Source organism: Amphiura filiformis, chromosome 6 (genome assembly GCF_039555335.1).
Source record: "Amphiura filiformis chromosome 6, Afil_fr2py, whole genome shotgun sequence".
NCBI classification, from domain to species: domain Eukaryota; kingdom Metazoa; phylum Echinodermata; class Ophiuroidea; order Amphilepidida; family Amphiuridae; genus Amphiura; species Amphiura filiformis.
In genome coordinates, this window is record NC_092633.1 from 69,574,030 (window position 1) to 69,595,472 (window position 21,443).

Consider the following 21,443-nt stretch of genomic DNA (forward strand, 5'->3'; position numbering starts at 1 on the left):
AAATGTGCTTTCCGTGAGTTTATATTTATTTATGGTGCTCATAATGTAGTGCATTTGCCTAAAATGGCGGATTTAAAGGAGTATTTCGTGATCATAGCATCCTCTATTTATGTCATTTTTCATTAGATATCCACGAAAAAACCTATTCCCAAAATTTCAGTTGATTCCGATTTTGCGTTCGCGAGTTATGCATGATTATGTGTATTACACTGCTCCATAGACAATTCGTTGTAAATTTCACCATATCTTTGCTAAACGAATTAATCTGCAAGAAATATTTTGTACATAAACATTATGTAGCCAGAGGTTTCCAGTGATGTAAAAATCTCAACTTTTGTGGAGAAAAGTGGGGGGGTGAGGCTGTGGATCACGAAATGCCCTTTTAAGGAGTTTGAATTTGTGGGGGATACAATTTCGGACTTCATGCAACATTGTTTTGTTATTATCACATTTATTGAGGTTTGAGGTGATATTTCCTAAACTTCGTCTGAAACTGGTATTCGTCAGAGCTGAAATGCACTTGCAATGAACCAATTTTTTGAAAAAGGGAGGAGATTAAAATATGGCTCTTAAAATTGCATTCAGTTTTGATCGACAGATTTAGGTTCAGTACATATTACCTTAAATTTCAATAAATTTGATAATATCAGAACAATGTTCAGAAATTTTACCCCCCACAAAACTCAAATTCAGTCTCCTTAAATCCGACATTTTTGGGCTAATTCACTACATTATAATATTAGCACCATAATGTGAACTCGTCATGGAAAGCACATTTTCTGTCAAAAAATTACTTGACACCATATCCCAACACACCTCAATAAATATTTAGTCCGCGCGGTTTATGCAGACCCCATCTAGATTAGTCATGGCACTTCGTGAAGAAATATTCCATAATAAATGTCAAGTCGGTAATATAATGTAAAACAAAAGAACTTACTTTTAATGTTTAACTTTGTTTTATTAGTGATTGTAAATCTTAATTCTCAATATTTTACTGATAATAGAATGAAAACAAAAGAAATAGATTTTTAAACCCTAATTAAATAAAGGCAAACATAAGAATAACCTTTATAACATAAGAATAATTTTCCCCATAATACAATAAAAAAACAAACGGAACATATTTACAAATCCTATTAAAACAGAGTCAAACATAAGAATAACTTTTTAGATGATTCTTTTCACTTCCCATACTTTTCCTCATATATACAATAAAAAACAAAGGAAATATTTTTTCAAATCCTAATAAAACATAAGTCAAACATAATGACTTTTTTTCTAGATGCTTATTTTCAATTCTCATAATTTTCCTCATAATATAATGTAAAACAAAAGAAATTACTTTTAATGTTTGACTTTGTTTTATTAGTGATTGTAAATCTTAATTCTCAAAATTTTCCTGATAATACAATGAAAACAAAAGAAATAGATTTTAAACCCCAATTAAACAAAGGCAAACATAAGAATAATTTTTTAGATGATTATTCTCAATTCCCATGATTTTCCTCATAATACAATAAAAAAAAACCCGAAATATATTTACAAATCCTATTAAAACAAAGTCAAACTTAAGAATAACTTTTTTAGATGCTTATTTTCAATTCTCATAATTGTCCTCATAATACAATGAAAATCAAAGGAAATATATTTCCAAATCCTAATAAAACAGAGTCAAACATAAGAATAACTTTTTCCAGATGCTTATTTTCAATTCTTATTATTTTCTTCATAATACAAATGAAAAAGCAAAAGTAATAGATTTCCAAACCCTGATAAAACAAATCCAAACATAAGAATAACATTTTTTTTCGCTTATTTTCAATTCTCATCATTTTCAGGCTCATAATACATTGAAAACAAAAGAAAGAGATTTTTAAACCATAATAAAAAAGTCAAACATAATAACTTTTTTCTAGATGCTTATTTTAATTCTCATAAATTTCTTCACAATACAATGAACAACAAAGTAGGCCCTATATATATTTATAAATTCCACATAATACAATGAAAAAACAAAAGAAATAGATTTTTATTCTTTATAAACTATTCTTATGTTTGACTTTGTTTTATTAGGGTTTTAAAATCTACTGCTTTTGTTTTCATTGCATATGAGGAAAATTATGAGAATTGAAAATAGGCCTAAGCATCTAGAAAAAAAGTTATTCTTATTTTTAACCTTGTTTTATTAGGGTTTGTAAATTTATATCTCTTGTTTTTCACTATGAGAATTGAAAATAAGCATCTAGAACAAAGTTATTCCGATGTTTGACCAGGCCATGTCTTGATAGGGTTTGTAAATTTATATCTCTTGTTTTTCACTGTATTATTATTCTTGTACGAAGCCTATAAATTTATGCATTCTAATTGCATATTTCATCCTATAGTATAACCAATCATTTCATGAAAGTAATGCAAAAAAGAGAAAATTAAAGTAAAATTGCAGCATGTGCTTTGACATGTTGCAAGTCTTTGATTTTTGGGACTCGATTGTCAGAAAACATCCCGAAAATGCATGTTTTTGGCTCCTTTTTCAAGAAATTAGTAAAATAGTGAACTTTTTCTTTTATCTCCAGTTAGTACTAAATGAATGATTAGGATTGAGCTATGTTTCATTTGGCAGAACTTCATAATTTTTTGTTAAATCCCACAAAAATGAGTGCTGGAATGGGAAGTAAAAGCAATCAATCAATGACCTGAATTACTATTGACGTGTGACCTTTGACCTCATAACATGGCCACAACACGGAACTTGATTTAATTCGTGTATGGGGCGTACGGAAAATGGCAAAATGATGGTCTTTAATTTCAACATACTATTAAACAAACCGGTAACCTGGTAGTTAAAAAGGAAAAGAAGGGTTAGAAACCGAATTAAAGTGAAAATGGATTCTACAAACAGTAATTTTCACCGGACTAATTATGGCAGCAGACGCTCGTTTGAGGATATGCTGGCACAACAGCCCGAAGATACGTACAGTTCCTACCCGGAAGTTAGTGAAGTTCGCAAAAATCTACCGCCTCTCAATGAAATCTTGAAGAATATCTCAGTGAAAGAATTTCTCATCAGTGATGCAGCAGCAGCAAAAGAAGAAGAGAAAGATTTGCTGTGGTTTCACGGGAGAATAACCCGAGAAACTGCTATTCACATCTTGAAAGAAAATGGAGACAACGAAGGTTTATTTTTAGTGCGAGAAAGCACAAGTGTGTCAGGAGATTTTGTAGTGTCACTTGTACACGAAAGACAACCACAGCACTTTCAAATTCATTGCTTAGGTGATTTCTACTATCAAATTGACAATGGTCCACTATTTCAGGGTCTTGACCACTTAATTAATTTTTACAAAGAAGGTGCTAATGGTTTGCCAACAATTTTAAAAACTTTTTGTAAAGGCACAGCACCCCCACCAATTTCAAGACGCCTTGGTCGCACTACACCGTTGCACAGGTACGGTACTGGTATATTTAATATAGTTTACATTTATGTATACCTTAGTAGTAAGTCTAGGGTTGGTGACTTAAATAATATGTCAGCCAGAAAGAAATGAAAAGCTCTGGGATCGACACCTATGGTCAAGTCCTTTTAATATGTAGGCCTACCGGTACTCAAGAACTTTGAATTTGCAAACGATAGTTGTAAACACACATACATTTGTAGTTCATGTTTTTTGGTAGATCTGCCTTGACATTTTTGCAACACCTGTTATTTATTTTGAATCCAATGGATGAGGACACAAAATTAACACATCAACTTGTCACTCTTTCTGCTTGTCTCTTTTATTATGGTGATGGCGAACCTGGTGAAAAAAATTGTTTATTTTTATAAGGCAAAAAAAAAGTTTGCCTCAAAGCTCACGAGTGGTTTGAAAACAAATGCGAAATGCGGTTTTTTTTATTTCCAACTTGGTATTTTTGTGGTATTTTGAGAAAAAACGTCTGATTTTCACCAAATTTTTCCAGAAAAAACGAAAAAAAATTTTGAAATAAAAAAATTTCCACATAAATTTCTTTTTTTTTTTCCAAATCGCACAATTTTACAAATCGCACGCAAATGTTTGAGACAAACCTTATTTTCAGCCTAATATCCGTTGATCATGCCACTGTTTTTCCATGTCATATTTATTGTATTTATTTGTTTATTTATTTTTGTGTGTGGATGGATGGGTCTGCGAGGGTGTGGGCCTATATAAAACTACACATTATTTTTAACTTGTTATTTTGTTTTGTTTGTTGAATACAAACTATGAGAAGGATAGGGCCTATTTGGAAACAAAAGAACTTTTGAACAAGATAAAATTATTTGTAATAAAATGACAGAGGTTATTTATTTATTTATTTACAAACCTAAATTTATTTACCTAGACTTAAACTTATAAAAAACCTAAATTTATTTAGGTTACAATCTCTTGTTTTAAAGTCACTATATATCTGAAAATTCCAAGTGAATGCTGATTTTCTTGGGAAGCAATGATGGTATGGCAAACCACCCTATTTTAGAGGGAGGTTCCCATTTTTGTAAACATTTTTGTCTATTTTGACACCCACATTTGGTAACCTCCCTATTTCTGGCAAGCTATGTGCCATTGAAGTTGCATGTAATTTTGAAAACCTCCCTATTTTCTGTTTGAATCCTCCCTATTTTCTGGATGTTAATGTTGGCATCTCTAAAAACAAAAGAAAACCCACAAATTTAATGATACCTGTATTGTGTGTGTAATATGAAAAGTAATATATGCAGTGCTCGGAATAATGCGACATGAATAAAATGTAATCATCACCTACAGACGAATCCATTTTCACGCATTCCTACACCTCAATGGCAGCCATAGCTGGGTCCCCCCTTAGGTCTATCCCACCTAAAATGTGAAATGATGTGGCCTTGGCGGGGATATTAAACTGCATTCCATCACCCGTGTTACATGTAGAAAAAAGAATGATGGAAGTTTACAACACAATACAATTCAATGTCGATTTTTAAGCGGATTTAATCCACCCAATTGGGCAGTAACAACACCAGATTTGGTGCAGACGGGACCCAGTAATGACCGACTGAATTCTGACCATAAGCTCGTTGGATTCGTCTATAGACCCCATATCCAATAAACCAACCGGAAGGATATGAAGATTGAAATGGCAGCGATGTGGTGGACATTTGTCAGAGGGACAGGTCTCTAGTTAGATTCCACAACCATTCATACCCCTAGTATCACCTGTTTTATTGTATTTATCATACAAATTGCCCCTTGGAAGCCACTTGGTGGGCATATTTTTTGTAATGAGAACGAGTAGTATTCAATAGGGCCTATGCCCTCCCTAAGTTGAGAATGGATTGTCGCACTCGGTTTGTGTAAAGGTCATGAACCCTTTTGGTGGACCTACAACATTGATGTAACTGCCTAAAATGAGGCAAAATTGAAAAGAAACAGGGTTTCAAATTGAAATTTGAAAAGTATTTAATTTCACATTGGGTCTATGGGTGTGCTATTTTTTTTTACCACAATTTTTATTTTTTCAAATATCTGAATCTGAATTGAATGGACAGTACCATGATTACCGGTACTGTTTTTTAATTAAAGATATATATCATAAAGCTGAGGGTTGTTGAATTTTATTCTTAAATATTGTTTGTTTTACATCACACATTACCTTATAGAGCTGTTGCAGAGAAAGTATTACAATATGTGAAGCAGATTCTTGATGATCCACTGTGTGGTTCATTGGATGCCAGAAATGCCAATGGTGATACAGCTCTGCATGAAGCAGCTGCACAAGGAGATGTAGGCATTGTAGAGACACTTATAGATCATGGTGCTAATGTTAACTCAAAGAACTGCAATAGTACAACTCCTTTGTATGTAAGTACAAATTATTTTCCCTCTTTTAGGTCTGCGAGACATTTAATATGATATGGTACCATGATTTGTGAATCAATCATTTCCATCAACCAGTGTATTTTAGTGTTGGATACAATTTTGTCTCATGTGAACTGTCCACATGTACATGCAATTGCAAATTTGCAACCAAACTTGGGGCATAGAGCACTATTGGGAACCTTCATGTGTTCAAGATGGTGGGAGGTTAAGTTGTAAATAGGCTGTAAAGGAATAACTGGTTTTGTCACATGAACAATTCAAATCCAATTGACCATGATGTATTTTTATGAAATTCTTAGCAAATGAAACTGAGACTACATTATTGGAGTGTCCAGTGGTGATAATTACGCATCTTGGTTTCATTATGGAATAGCCAAAAAGGTGAATTGCAACCAAACTTTGGTCACATCTGCAAAAAATTACAAGAATCTTCATGTAATGGTGGTATTCACTAGTTGGACCCTGTGTGGGTTCAGCATGCCTGGATAATGAGGAAAGAAGGAAGTGCCTTCATGCAGTAATACTTATGGCATTTTTATGGAAATTTGGCTTCCTCAGATCCAAAATTGTGTGAAATGTTGCTGTCTTTTGGGGAAGTTTTGCAAGGAATTATTTTCCAGGCTTAATGAATCCACCAGTCTGTGCATGGTTGATATAAATTGCATTTCAGCTTGATTTCATCTGATGTTAGATTTCATTGAACATTTTGTTTTATTTACTAAATTACAGTTAATTGTTTTGTTTTACAAAAGTAAAAAACAAGTGTTGTAAAAAGCATGTCATTATATGTGACCCGCTCCCACAAATAAGTCACTAATTTTGAAAATTGAGTTTTTGATGTCATCATGTAGTTATTGTAGTATAGGTCTTCAGCTTTCATTTGATACCAAAATTATGTTTCTGGGACATGTGGTCCTCATTCTACGGTCTTTAAAGTTGTAAAATGACATGTTTAAGAACTTGGTTTGGCTCAGAAAATGCAAGATTTGGATGCTTTAGACCTAAAAGAATATTTTGTTTTTAATGGTAGGTTAAAGTAAACATATTTAGGAATCAAAAAATAATAAAAACTGAAAAACAAAATCTTCAAGGTTTTTCACCCCTTGCCCAACTTTGACTTGCCGTATCTCGAAATGGCTGAGTGCGACTTATGGCGGCTTTTGTCAGAGCGGGTCACATATGGTAATGGTATTTATCAGTTTTCTGATGATACTTTTTTGATTACCAGACTGCATGTGTGCACAACCAGAAAGCTATTTGCCGTGTGTTGATGAGACGTGGTGCTGATCCAACACTCCGCCACCCAAGGACAGGATGGGTGCCATTACATGAAGCAGCTACAAGAGGTCATACAGCATGCATTCAAGAAATAGTGACCCAAGGAGCACCGTTACATCCACGCAATGTTGACAACGATACACCTCTGGATTTGGCTAGGCGATATGAGCAAAACTCCACCATAACATTTCTCAGTAAGTAAATAGATTAATCTTTTACAATTTGATATGTACATGTACAAGCACATTAAACAGTGGCGTAGGGTCATAGGGGCACGGGGGGGGGGCATTTGCCCCCCATCGATCTGAAATTTAAAAAAATCCCATAGGAAAATTGCCGCAGAACGGATTGTGCCCTCCCCCAATCAGACCCAGTGCCCCCCCAATCATGGTCGGTGCCCCCCCCAATGTGATGACCCACGCTACGCCAATGTTTCTTTTATTTATGCACAGAATGGATAATAATTATTTCTTTAATCACTTTTACTTTGTTTCTTGCATTCTGGTAAAGTTTGTGGTTACACTCCTATAAAATACCATTTACAATAACTTATTTCCTTTATAAGAGGTCAAGATCAATATTTTAATATTAAAATAAAATGGGGTTTTTTTTGTCTCAAGTTGTAATTGTAATAACACATTGGGTGGACTAACTGTCCTTTTCTGGGTAATGATTATTCAGTTTTAAAATACTTAATATGTATGTGTATGTTACAAATACCTACTTTCTAAACAGTTATGCTGGTTTAATTTGTTGGGTTGTTTATTGCTTGATGCTAACTGCATGTAATTGCTTTGATAATAGTTAGTATAAAATAAAAACTTGTAAAAAAAAGGATGCTTTAGTCTGGTTGTCATCTTGGTCTCCACATTGTTCCCATTTCTCCAAAGTATTGAACATTGAACATCAAAACTCCTGTAATAAATGTTACATTTCTAATGTGTAATTTTACAGAGACGTATGAAGCTCATAAGCCCAAGACAACACTGGCACATTGGTTCCATGGGGAGATGGATAGGAGTAATGCTATGGAACACATACAGAGGCATGGTGCTAAAGATGGTCAATTCTTAGTCAGGACAAGCACACATCATCCTGGTGTCTATGTGTTATCTATGGCAGCTGGTGGAAGTGTCTACAACTTTGAAATTCTCAAGAAGGTAAATGTGAGTTGAATTAAATTTTAAAATTGTGATTACATGTACATTCTATTGTCCGTATCAGAGGTGGCAAACCTGTTTGGTTCTAAAGTCCTTATGATTGTTTTTATAGCTTGCTGCGTAGATTAACTGACTCCGGAATTTGGAGTAAGTTTCAGGTGTGTGTTCATTTTGAATCTCGCACCGGCAACACTGGCTCATTTTGATCGCAAGTTTTTTCGTGCTCCCAATAGTACTTATCATATTATACATATATTGCATGTTGCACACATAAAGTGCCGGGAACCATGGTCACAGACTGTTAGTGAAGTTCTTGCGTTTCTGTGTGTCATCTAATTTCATTTTTAACAACATATTCTTTTTCAGGGTGAGCTTTTCTACATAGATGATGGGCCCTACTTCAAGTCTTTGGAACAAGTCATGGATCACTACTTACGATTTGAGGATGGTCTACCCACCAAACTCACCCAGCCCATCAAACCTTCCAGATCTCCAGAAGTAATTGCACAAGAAAATGAGAGTAGGTTCCGCAATGATTCTGATGCAGCAAACAGACCACCGATGCTTGGACCCAGACCTCCAGACTTGGTCTCACCACCACCATCTAGATCTGATAGTCCTGCTCCTCCTGGTAGTCCACCACAGAGAGAGGCCTCTTTACCAAGTTCTCCTCCACCAGTAAGTAGAGAAAACAAACTACCAATTACTCGGTCTGATATTTCAATTTATGTTAGCAGAAGTAGATAACCAGCACGAAAACATTATATCTTTGTTCAAATTTTATAGAAAAGTGTAAATTGTGTGGGTAAATATATAATTAAAAATTGGGTTGTGCTCTATTGTTTTCCAGGAACCCCCTTCACAAAAGCCTAATAACAACCAAGGCAGTCATAGTCCAAGTGGTGTGCAACGAATCTTATCTACTATACGGGGCAAAACTGCTTCCAAGAAAGAACTAGAACGTCAAAAGAAAGAGCTACAGCAAGCTATGAATGAAGCCCCAGGAGGTGCTGTGGAGAATGATGTCAATGTAATTGATATCAAGACAATTCACAAAGGTATGAACTTGAAGATATCTGGCATAAAACATCATGTGTACTCTAATCATATTCTTGATTATGATTTTTATTTTGTATTACTATTCACTGTATTTAGCCAATGTAATGACTAATCTCTTTTGAATGAAATAGCACTACAAAACTACAAAAGGCAATATTTGGATATATCACCTTTTTGCATCTGAGTTTGTATTTTGCAGATAACTCATTTTTTCCTGAGAGTAATAAAGAAAGAAATTACACATATTCCTCAGAATTGACCCCTATGAAAAACAATGTGCATAAAACCGAATGAATGAATGCACTTTTAGCAGAATTTTAAAACATTTAGAGTAATCAATCATGTTGTCAACATGAAATGTCCATAATCAAATTCACAACACATGTCCAATTTGTGGCGAATTCTACATTACATGTGACACATCTCCAATGTTAACCAATGAATAGTTTTGCAAGAATCATGACTTGGATTGATAGTCCTTATTCACATACTCTTGACAATCTTAACATTGCAGGCAGAGAAATTGGACAAGGTGAATTTGGGTCTGTCTTAGAAGGGACATGGAAAGACAGCAAAGGACACAAATACAAAGTGGCACTCAAGACACTACACCAAGACCAACTACAAACTGGCAAAAAAGAGTTCTTGCGTGAGGCAAAAGTGATGTGTGGACTTGACCATGCATGCATTGTGAAATTATTGGGTGTATGCATGGGGCCACCCCTCATGCTGGTAAGTTTCATTGATGGTATTTGTAAAGCGCTTTGATAGCCAAACAGGTCCTTCAACATGAGGTACCCTGTACTCGATACTTAGCCAATAGACAATTTCAAATCAAGATTGGAAAACAAGTGCAGTACTTTTGAGCGGTATTTATTCAGTATTGTTAGGGGGTCAAAATGAAGAACAAGAAATATCATGAATCACATTACCCTTTTGAGCGAAAATAGAGCTTGTTTAGCCAATGGGATGTCAACATGGGGTCATCAGGTAAAATATTTTTCAAACATATTGAACTAACACCTCTGCTACTTGGCACTTCACAATAAGATGGTATTGGAAAGATAATTGCAAATGTTCATCATTTATCGTCACTGTAGATGTGGACAAATTGATACTTGGCATCATAAACATCAATCTCTTGACCCATAATTATAAATTGGGTCATCCATAAACAAACGGCAGCTGTCTTCAGAAAACTTCTATTTGTAAAGGTCTATTGATCAGAGTTATACCCAGGCTCTTCCAAACTCTGTAGCATACCATAGTTATCTCACATTACACTTATGTATCATGTGACATACTTCTTTGTAAGAGTTGAATTGTTCAATATCTGTCAATAGCTAACTTTACTTTCCATTGGTGATATAGAAGCAGTCACAAATATTAAGTATACTTGCTATATCAAGCCTGTGTTGTGTCAGTCCCAGTTTCACTCAGTCTTTGTATGCAAAAATAGTACATTACGTGTATGTATGTGATATTTCAGGCTCTTCTTTTAAATGTCTAGTTCCATACACCTTGCTATTTCCATGTTTGTAGGTGCAACAATTAGTATCCATGGGATCTTTGCTAGACTTTCTCATCGATCATAGTCAAGATGTGTCAGAATACGAGCTGAAGCTGTGGGCTGCACAGATAGCATGCGGTATGATGTATTTGGAACACAAGAAGTTTGTACATAGAGATCTGGCTGCAAGAAATATATTACTAGCTAGCAAAGAACAGGTGAGTCCACAGTGCTATTACTGCTATAGTAAAACAAACTATCAAACAGCAAAAAGAGCATTTACTTACATGTACTTACTCTTTCTTTCCACTTATTCCATGAAGTGTCACTTACATGTAGAGGCGTAACTTCCTTGCAAGCAGGGTTGCTTGATTTTAATCATACAATTTAAATAGAAGAAGAGATCACATGATTTTTTTGTCAGTTATAACACAGATATAATTTGTCAGTTCAATTTCAACATATAAAAGTCATCAATTTTTTGTATTTTGTATGTGTATCTATACATTTCTACAGACAAATAAGATAATAAAAATAATGCTTGTGTTAGTGCAGCATTATATTATGTTGCATTCAACTGAATGAAATCAATCCAGCAAATCTAAAGTTTATAAATTTAAAAAGATCAAAACAATCCGACATTTAAATTAAAAAAAGTCTGATTTAAATAATGATAATAATAATAATAATTAAAAAACAAATCTAATTTACTTACTTTAATAGTAGATACAATAAACTAGCCTGTGATTTATTAAAAACACACCTTTCTTAAGATTGGCAAATAAGTAAGTTCGTCAGAGTAGTCAAAATTTTTTGTAAACAAATCCAAAAGTGATGTTACATGTCTGCACTAACAGTTTTGTGGTAACACTTGGCGATTCCTTAAATCGAATTTCCAGAATCTTTCTTAAGAAAGGGACTAATGTGATGGATATTGATGGCTCAGATCTTTTTCATGCAAAGTGACGTGACAAATGTACAGCTAAGATTTGTGTTTTTATTTTCAGGCAAAGATCAGTGATTTTGGTTTGTCCAGGGCAACAGGAGAGCATAATGATTACTACCGAGCAACTACAGGTGGGAGATGGCCAGTGAAATGGTAAAGAAAATATACTTATATGTAAAATATAGTTATATCAAGGCCTGATAAATAGATTTATGGCTATGTCTACTAAAAAGGTATTTGCAAGTGAAGTCCACCATTGAAGCATGTATATAATTTGATATGAGAAAGTTGCAGTAAATTGTATTGATTTGAATTCAGCATGGAAGATAATGGCAGATCTTACATATCACAATGCTTGTGTTTTAATGTTAAATTCAGGTTTTTTTCTTTGAAAATATTGCTGTGTTGTCAATATTGAATGAAATTGGGTGAATGGGAAGCATCAAAATGCACATACATAAACCACCTTTCTTTCTATGTTAAAATATTGTTAATACGGTTAAATAGTTCTGAAGTTATAGGCATATTTGTCATGGCTGTGTTACTCTTTGTGAAGTCTTTCACCAATGCAGCTGCATAGAGAGCTATTGAGGGTAAGGACTTCTGGGACCAAATTCGCATAACAACATAGTTACCAATTATAGGCCTGTACCTTAGAGGGCATGTATAGCAGTGTATCTCCCTCTATGTATACTGCATTGCCATTCTGTGTAATCATACTATATTGTATACCTGTGTACAAGGCCACTTGGCAGATATGAATACATCACAAGATTTACAGCTACCAAAGTGTCTCGGATACCTGCATGGTCACTGATTGTGATCATAGCTTTATGGTTTACACAATGGCAGAGCAGCTTGTGCAGTACAAGGAGGATGATACAATCCATTTGAGATTACATCTTAGGATATTGTTACAAGAATTTGACCCCTGGATTTGTACTTTGTTTTGCTCATTACTTTCTGTTTCTCTCTTCCTCTCTCTTCATCAGGTACGCACCAGAGTCCATCTATTTTGGGACGTTTTCCCATGCGTCTGATGTGTGGAGCTACGGTGTGACTTTGTGGGAAATGTATACCTATGGTGATCAACCTTATGGTGAAATGATGGGTGCTGAGGCAAGTACAAATCCATTGGATACTTAAACAGCTTCATAATAATGTATAGGTCCTAATAGAGGATTCATATTAGCAACATGCCAAATTTGTTCAAATCTTTCTAATTTTTTTATTGGGAAAATTAGTTCGGTGATTTTGTGGAATCTGGAGGAGACACTTGCAGCTGCACCAAAGGTTCATAAATATGTGATTATGTACTAATAGAGTCAGGATCGAACCGTGAAAAGAAATATAAAGACTTACTCATGATTTTGATGTATATTTTAAGATATTTCAAACCTTGAAAAGAAATGTAAAGACTTACTCATAACTTTGATGTATATTCTGTGCAGGTTATCAAACAGATAGAAGATGGCAAGAGGCTATCACAGCCTGATGGTTGCCCACAGAAAGTCTATGAAATCATGATGCGGTGTTGGTCATACAAGCCCAATAGAAGGCCCACATTTCAGACACTGAACCAAACGTTTGGAGAGGATCCAGAGTATTCTGACTTCTACCATGCAGGAATTGGTATCAATATGGCTCCCAGCAAGAGAGTCAAATGAAGTGGGCATCAGGGTTCCAGAAGGTTGTATGTAAGTCATGCAAATAGAACAGGATGAATACATCCAATGGAAACAAAGTTTGGTTGTTCAGCATTTATTTTACTCGGAATTTATTTAAAAAGATGCAAATACTTCTGTTTTGCATTTGTCACAGGGTTACCAAGTTGAGCTTTCTGGCTGATCAAAAGCAATTACATTTTGTAGCTGTAGTTCTTGATCACCACAACTTTGATTGAAAGGGCACTACACCCACCCCTTGCCAGTTGCCAGAGCTCAAGCCTAATGAAAATATGTGAAAGTTGACTAACATGTTGATGTAAATGTGTCACTTTGAACAGATAGACACATAGCATTGTTGTCCTCCCAAGAATAAATGCAGGATTTGTAACTAATTAGCAATGAACAGAGTCATGTTACTTGGGAGACGGGTGTATTAAAGCAATATGTTCCCAAAGTCAAGATGCAGTGTCTAAAGCATTTTCCACCCTGATGTGGCAGTGACGGCATTGCACATTTCATTTGTACGCTCAAAGCGCTGGCGTACTCAGACACACGCTTAAAGATGCCGTATAGATGCGCGCATTAAACAGCTGCCTCAATGCTTTGACGTCACTGCCACATCAGGGTGTTTTTATTTTGGAGGCATATTTTGAATCAGTTGGCTCCCAAAGTAAAGGACAATATCTGCATGTAATTTACAAAGCATAGACTGTGTTTGTTCTGAGGAGGACAGATAAAAATGATGGTCCAGGGGCCAAATTCTCCTTGTGATATATCCTAAGTTATATCATAAATGAGCTGTTTCAACCTCCCTGTAATGCATGATTGCTTTGTTTTTTGTAAAACCATAATCATATGGTTAGGACCACAACCACATATATGTGGTTAGTTACACTGACCGTGGGAGTAGGATATGCTCTTAAACCCATGTAAATCGGCTACACCTCGGTATGCAGTAAACCTTTGATTAGCGCATACCACTGTGATGTTGCAAAGTCAGTGCAAACAATGTGTATGGGGCAAAATTCATTCATGAATTTCCGCTCTGCAACAGCAGATCCCTATGCAGCCAATCAGAGACAAGTGCGTTTCAACGTAGTAAATACGAGATGTACACTTAAAGTACGCTTTCGTCAAAGGTTTACTGCAAAATATTATAGCTGTTTTAACCATAAGGAATTGGATAGCAACGTTTGCACAGTACTTTTTGTGGGACCTGAGAGCGCATCAGACATTTCAAATTGCATTCTGAATACGAGGAATAACTTTCTGATATCAAATAATTTTGTTATTTTGAAATTTGCGATATTATACAAATTTAATGGCAAATTATTAAAATTTAATATTTTTTATGTTTTTGATATTTAACAGTCCTCAAAGTAAACTTTTTTAATTAATGATATGTACTTAAAGTGTATGTAGCTGGGATGAAAAACTGACCATCAGTTGAAAATGTTGACCTTTCATACTGAAGATATACATTTTTTCCCAAAAAGACCTGCATGTTTTTGGTGTTTTGGAAAAAAAAATCTATATCTTCAAAGGTTAAAATTTTCATATAATGGACAGTTTTTCACCCCAGCTACATACGATTTAAGTACATATCATTAGATTTATACAATTTACCTCGAGGACTGTTAAATTTCTAAAATATCAATTTTTAATCATTTGCCATAAAATGTGTATTATATCTTGAATTTAAAAAAAATCCAAATTATTTGATATCAGAAGGACATTCTTCGTATTCAAAATGCAATTCGAAATATCTGATGTGCTCTCAGGTCCCACAAAAAATATGTGAAAACTTCGCTATCTGAGCCCATAAGTATTCGCATTTGCCAGGTGGCCATGATCACAGGTATACAGTATGGTTCTACACAACGAAAATGTGGCCACGCAGTACAAGTACATAGAGGATGATCAACAGCTATACACACCCTCTAAGATATAACATACGATAGTGTTATGAGAATTGGCCCCAGGTCTCTGTTCCTCGGAGATGAACTAATTTCTGTAGTATTATATTAGACTCTTAACAATAATGTGTTTAATTTTGTATAATTTTTGCTGGTTGATGTATCATCTGTGCATGTTGTTATTTCTGTGTAATTTAGAGAATTGTGCAATGTTATATTTTGCATTTAACATACATGTATTGTGTACAGATATAAATGTATGTGATGTACGTTTGAAAATTTATAAACCTCTTGTTTGTCGCTTACAAAGTGAGATTTTATGTCAATTTAAAATGCAATAGTTCAGAATAAAAAGTTTGCTGCATGATGAGAAAAGCTGATTAGTTAAAAAAACATTTCATGTTCGTAACAGGAAATGTAAAGCCTTTGAATGAAATTGTGAAGCTTTGCATGCTTGTTTTTAGAAATTTTACACCCCAAGCAATAATATCCTGCTTACAGGCCTCGGGTTGTGAATGTGATTGATCCTTAGCAAGGCTAAACAAAGAGGGTTTTCTCAGGTCACTGTTTGTGTAGCTTTTCAAAGGGCTAAAAAATGCAATATTAAAGAAGAATAAGATTTGCACATATTTGTATAGTTTGTGATTTAGTAAAAAAATAAAATATATTGCATACCGCTTGAGACAAACTTTTTTGTTGCCTATAACATTTTCCACCCTGATATGGCAGTGACATCAGTACGCATTTCATTGGGCGCAGCTTCAAATTGCTAGTGTTTGCTACACTCGTACACGATTAAAGATGCTGCATTGATGCACATTTATTTATTTTTTATAACACTTCTGTCAGAGACCAGGCGAGAACCCAATAGTGCCTATGCACTAAATTAAAGGCTGGCCTAAATACACCAAATACAAAAATAAAAGGGACAGACAAAAATGGATGAGAAAAATAAATCAAGACAAAACAAATGAGGTGGAGAAGGAGATGGCTAGCACACCTGGTCATTAATGGCAGATTTTAAGCCAGCCAGGGATGGAGATTTGACTACAGTGTCAGGAAGGTAATTCCATAGGGTAGGTGCATATGGGAAAAAAGATTTTTGAGACAGGGAGAGACGGGAAGAGATGCCAAACAGTTGCCTCAACATGTTGATGTCACTGCCACATTGGGGCAAAAAATGGTATAATCAGTTTATTAGGAGACAGTAATCCTTTTCACTTTTCAGCAAGACACTGTTGCAATGGTAGTAATTCTGGCAAGCACAGTAATAGTGTAACTTGCCATGTATCCCAAATTCAATAAATTATGCTTAATATGCTTCCATCATCAAAGTGTCACTAGACCAAAAACCACATTGTATGGTTGAATATGACCCTATAATCAAAACAAGCACAGGGCTTCATGCTTTGTGAGAGTCAAATTTGATTCTTGTCAACAAATTAGATTGCAAAACTATACACAAGAACCTATATGCCTTATGTCCATTTTGACCATTTTGAAAAAAGGACAATGATTTTTTCTTCTGAAAATTTTGATACGAAATTTATCTCATTAAAAAAAATGAGATATGATGCCTTGTGTTTCCAAGCCTTCGACATGTACGTTTTTGTAGTGGGATTTATCATTGCAAGAATCGGGATGATAATAAGTTCCTTGATCTTTATAAAAGCTGGTCTTTTTGTAGTTTATATTCTGTATTTGACTCAGTTAGCACTGGGGTTGCTTAATAAGGTCAAAAATAAAAATGGTTTGCATGTCCTTGTCCAACTGACTTTAAAAAAGTATTTACTGTACAAAAGAGTACCCAAGAGTACTTATTTAGGCTTTTTTTAGGCCTATACATGTTTTATTAAATATTCACAATGAGCGAGCGACCGACTGACCATGTCTTCCACAGAGAGTGTGAGAGCATGCAAACAATTTTCATAGCATAAAGTCAAAAGGTATATACTTGCTCTGTTATGTCACAATGGACAACCTTAGAACTGTAAAAAGATCATGTCAAACCAGTGCAACTCAATAAATGGTTTGAAACGGGGAGGAGATGCTCATTAGGTAGTATGGAATGTATGACAATATAAAAGAAGTTTGGTGCATAGACCCTTTGCAGGTAAACTGACCATTGGGAAACCATAATATCTATATAATATATTTACACAGATACGGTATATTTTTGTATTTTCCTAATACATATTTTTGTAATCATTACAAGGTAAATACCCATTTGTGTATGCTTTGAATACACATTCACCAATGATATTTTAGCAATCAGTTTAATGTCCATATGATACCAATTAGAAATTAAAAAAAAGAATATATACTTCAAATCTTTGTCAATAAGGAAAATCATAGTGCCTGACATATGTGCCATTTTGATCATCAATTTTGTACAAACTTTCATGTTCAATAATTTGTTACAATACTGTCAGCTGGTGTAAATTCTTTATAGTTCTTTCATAACATTTGGTACATTTTCCTACCATTATCTTTGTGCTGAAAAGTATTTGTTTCTATTATCTAAAATAGTGACTAAGGTGGATGAACCAGCTGCATGTGTTAAAGGTACTATCAGTGCTCCCTGTGATTTGTTGTGATTTACTGAATCACTGATAGTGCCTTTAAACCACTTTTATACATTTTCACAGCATGCAGGATTAATTGCAATCATGGGATTGCAGTCATCTGTATATTTCCTGCATTCAGATCCTGCTATAAGAATGCATTGTTTAACCGAAAATACATGTAGGCCATGTAGGGTATGTTACATGTGCAATTGTAATCTGCAGTTTCATTAAGGTGGTACTAAACCCCCTGATAAATTTTGTGACTAATTTTGCAGTTTTCTCAAAAAATAACTACACACTGGTAACACAAGTTATGTATATTATAGGGGCAAGGAATCCAATTACTTCACTGAAATTTCAGTGATTCAAGACAAGTGGGTCATTATATAATGTTAAGAAATGAGGTACATATTGTAGCGGTACTTCTTTTCTTATCATAAATAATGTGCCGCTTGTCTTGAGTCACTGAAATTCCAGTGTAGCAACTGGATTCCTTGCCCCTATAATATACATAACTTTTGTTACCAGTGTGTTATTATTTTTAAGAAAAATGCAAAAATAGTCACATTTATCAAGGGTGTAGTACCACCTTTAAGTTATTGAATGAAATTAGTATATATTATATTAGAGGCGTATATTGGGGTATTCAGAAAATATTTACACAAAATGACATGTAAATGAAAGCATCCACCTTAACCCTAACCCAACTAGGTCTCACTAAAGCTCACTATTAAAACCACTCTGCGTGCATGCATTCCACGGGACTTGATGACGCAATCAGCCCAAGTCATATACAGTGTGGGCCAAAAACAACTTTACCCAATTTCAGAGGGTGGTTGCTCGAATTGTAGAAGAGCTATTCATAATATTGTTACATATTCTAAATGTATATGTTTCTAAAAGTATGTGGTGAAGAAATGAAAGCAAAAGAAGCTAAATTAACAAAATGGCGCTAGTTTTTCTTCCGAGGGTCAAAAATCACTTTGTCCACACGTAATTCAATGGTATGTGTCCAATTGCTAAGAGTACGGCATACATATGCGTTAGGCATACATGTAATTGGTAAACACGTTTGGCTTGTCTTTGAAAAGTGATGATTGTTTTACATGCATGAAAGAAATACAATCGATTTTAACCCCCATTTACTTGTCATGTACTCGAACTTCACTCCTGTCATTAACCAACAATTAGCATAAAAATTACACAATTACAAAGGTTTTCTGGCAAAATTTTTGAATTTTAAATAGGCCTTCGTGCGTTCTGTGACTGCGTGGCTTATTTCTAAATAGGTTGGCAAGGTGTCAAGATAAGGCAATTCACAACACAAGAGATGACTTTTATGGCAGAGGTATACTTAATTAAGAACAGAAAGCTTTTCGGATTCGTTTCCCTAACGTAAGATCCCACGAAACCTACCATAACTCTACATACGAACAGCTTTCACAACCTCGGAAGTGTGATGAATAGATGCAAAGCACGGAGCGGAAGTCCAAGAACTGGTCGTTCAGCTGCAAATATTGCAGCGGTTCTAAGGGAACTTGCAGCTAACCCAGAGTCAGTTGTCGACGCAACAATTTGCCGAACATACCACGAACGCAATAAGTTCAATAACTTCAAACTTTCTTGTAGATAACATTTCGTAATGACAAAAAAATCAGGTCTGAGGTTACTGCTTTGTGCATTATTTGAAGAGAATTGTGTTTATCTTTGCAGCGTGAAAGCTGCATATCATGACGAAATATCATAGCTTGACATTTAAATTGTTCATGTTTGATTTATTTGATTGTGTTATATAAAATTGCTGAACAAATGTGGGCGTATATTAAGTGGTTCTCATTCTTTATCGAACTCGCCATTGCAAGTGATGCGACGCGACAGCTAGTAGCCCTTCGCGTGGACAAAGTTAATTTTGACTCTTTGATTAAAAACTAGCATCACGTTTTTAATTTAATACATTTTTGAATAGTTTTTTCACCAAATACTCTAAAGAAGATGTTCTTTACGAATATGTAAAAACAATTTGCAGCAGACTTTTCAATTTTGAGATATGAACCTTTTAAATTGGGTAAAGTTGTTTTTGGCCCACGCTGTATACCCATGGAATCGTTGGCCGGGCCAACGTCACCTGTGTGGCTACATGCTGGGGATCTTCTGCGTGGCATGTGAGGGGTCCGAGGTTCGAATCCCGGGGGTGCCACATGACTTTTTTCTTCATCTTCTCAGCAAAAAAAACACGGGTAGGGTTAGGGTTAAGCCATATGCTGATGTGCATGACTATACCAGCAGTAAGGATTTTGACTCCTAATTTATTTGGTTATCAAGAAGTTTGTATTAAAGAATATGTGAATATTTTCAAGTTTCTGGGAAATATTTTGTACCAAATTTTTGACTATGAAATTAGGCCTAAAAAAAAAAATTGTTGTGTTGCCCTCAACCGCCCGGTCCTAAATCCTGAAAAATCAGAATTCGCATTTTTTTTTTTTTTTTTTTTGAATGATGATTTTTACAGATTTGTTCAAAAAATCTATGTTTTTCACTTAAAATTAATATTTTATTGAAAGACTAGTCTTTAATTGATGTCTAACAGGTATCCAGAAGTCAGAATTGACAAATATCCCGAGTTGAAGAAGCATTATTTAATATTTGAGGAGATTTTAAGAACTGAAGGTTTGAAAAAAAAAAAAAAAAAAAAAAAAAAAAGAAATCCGACCGTCCGCCCCAACTTTCCCATTTTCTCACTTGAGGGCAACACAACAATTTTTTTTTTTTTTGGCCTTATAGACACATGTAATGTATTGTGTCAGCCGATCAGCATTGCTATGATAGTATGTTTGGTATTTTGGTATCTCTTTCTATATACAGGAATAACCTTTAATTGAGAGTAGGAAGGCTGACACAGGAAACACAACAACACTCATGCCTTACTTAATTGTAATATGTTATTTTTCCATAGAAAGTGTACAAGGTATTTTTGAATATTAAGCCATTTGGGATAACAACCATTGACAATGATGTCTGATTTTGTAAATATGTAGATATACATAGTTGATTATGCTTCAAGTGTATAAAAAGTTATAAAAGATATTTGAAATGAATAGCTGATAAACAGTATAAGTAATCCCAGTTTTGATATTAACTTTCTGACACTATCAATACATGGATATGCAATCCGAGGGGAAACATGCCCAAAAAAAAATTATGACGTGCCCCTCTGGTCACACACACACACAACAAAAGAAAACATACTTGTATACCACTCCCAACACATATACACAGAAAGTTTTCACAGATTTAAATTCTGTGAAGTAAAGAACCTGAAATGAGTATAAGTTGAGATATATATTTTTTAAATTCACAAGTATTATAGAAATCTATGATAAAATGACCTTGCATTTTATAAGTTATCACATTTTAACATGCTCATCTTATAATATTCGATCTCCAGTAATTCTGGAAATTTTCTAGAG

The 21,443-nt window shown here is 34.6% G+C and overlaps 1 protein-coding gene across 2 annotated transcripts; it reads left to right on the top strand.

The window, feature by feature from the left end:
* Positions 1 to 2,739: 2,739 nt before the first annotated feature.
* Positions 2,740 to 14,732, top strand: LOC140155937 (tyrosine-protein kinase HTK16-like). Of its 2 annotated transcripts, none has more exons than XM_072178964.1 (11): positions 2,740 to 3,448; positions 5,654 to 5,855; positions 7,102 to 7,345; positions 8,106 to 8,317; positions 8,678 to 8,989; positions 9,162 to 9,369; positions 9,885 to 10,102; positions 10,913 to 11,098; positions 11,888 to 11,979; positions 12,819 to 12,945; positions 13,278 to 14,732. In XM_072178964.1, the coding sequence occupies exons 1-11, from the start codon at positions 2,886 to 2,888 to the stop codon at positions 13,491 to 13,493; spliced, it is 2,580 nt and encodes an 859-aa protein (XP_072035065.1). In that variant the 5' UTR covers positions 2,740 to 2,885; the 3' UTR covers positions 13,494 to 14,732. The 2 variants fall into 2 exon arrangements, with proteins under 2 accessions (XP_072035065.1, XP_072035066.1); XM_072178965.1 differs by having other exon boundaries at positions 8,106 to 8,311.
* The last annotated feature ends 6,711 nt before the right edge of the window (positions 14,733 to 21,443 follow it).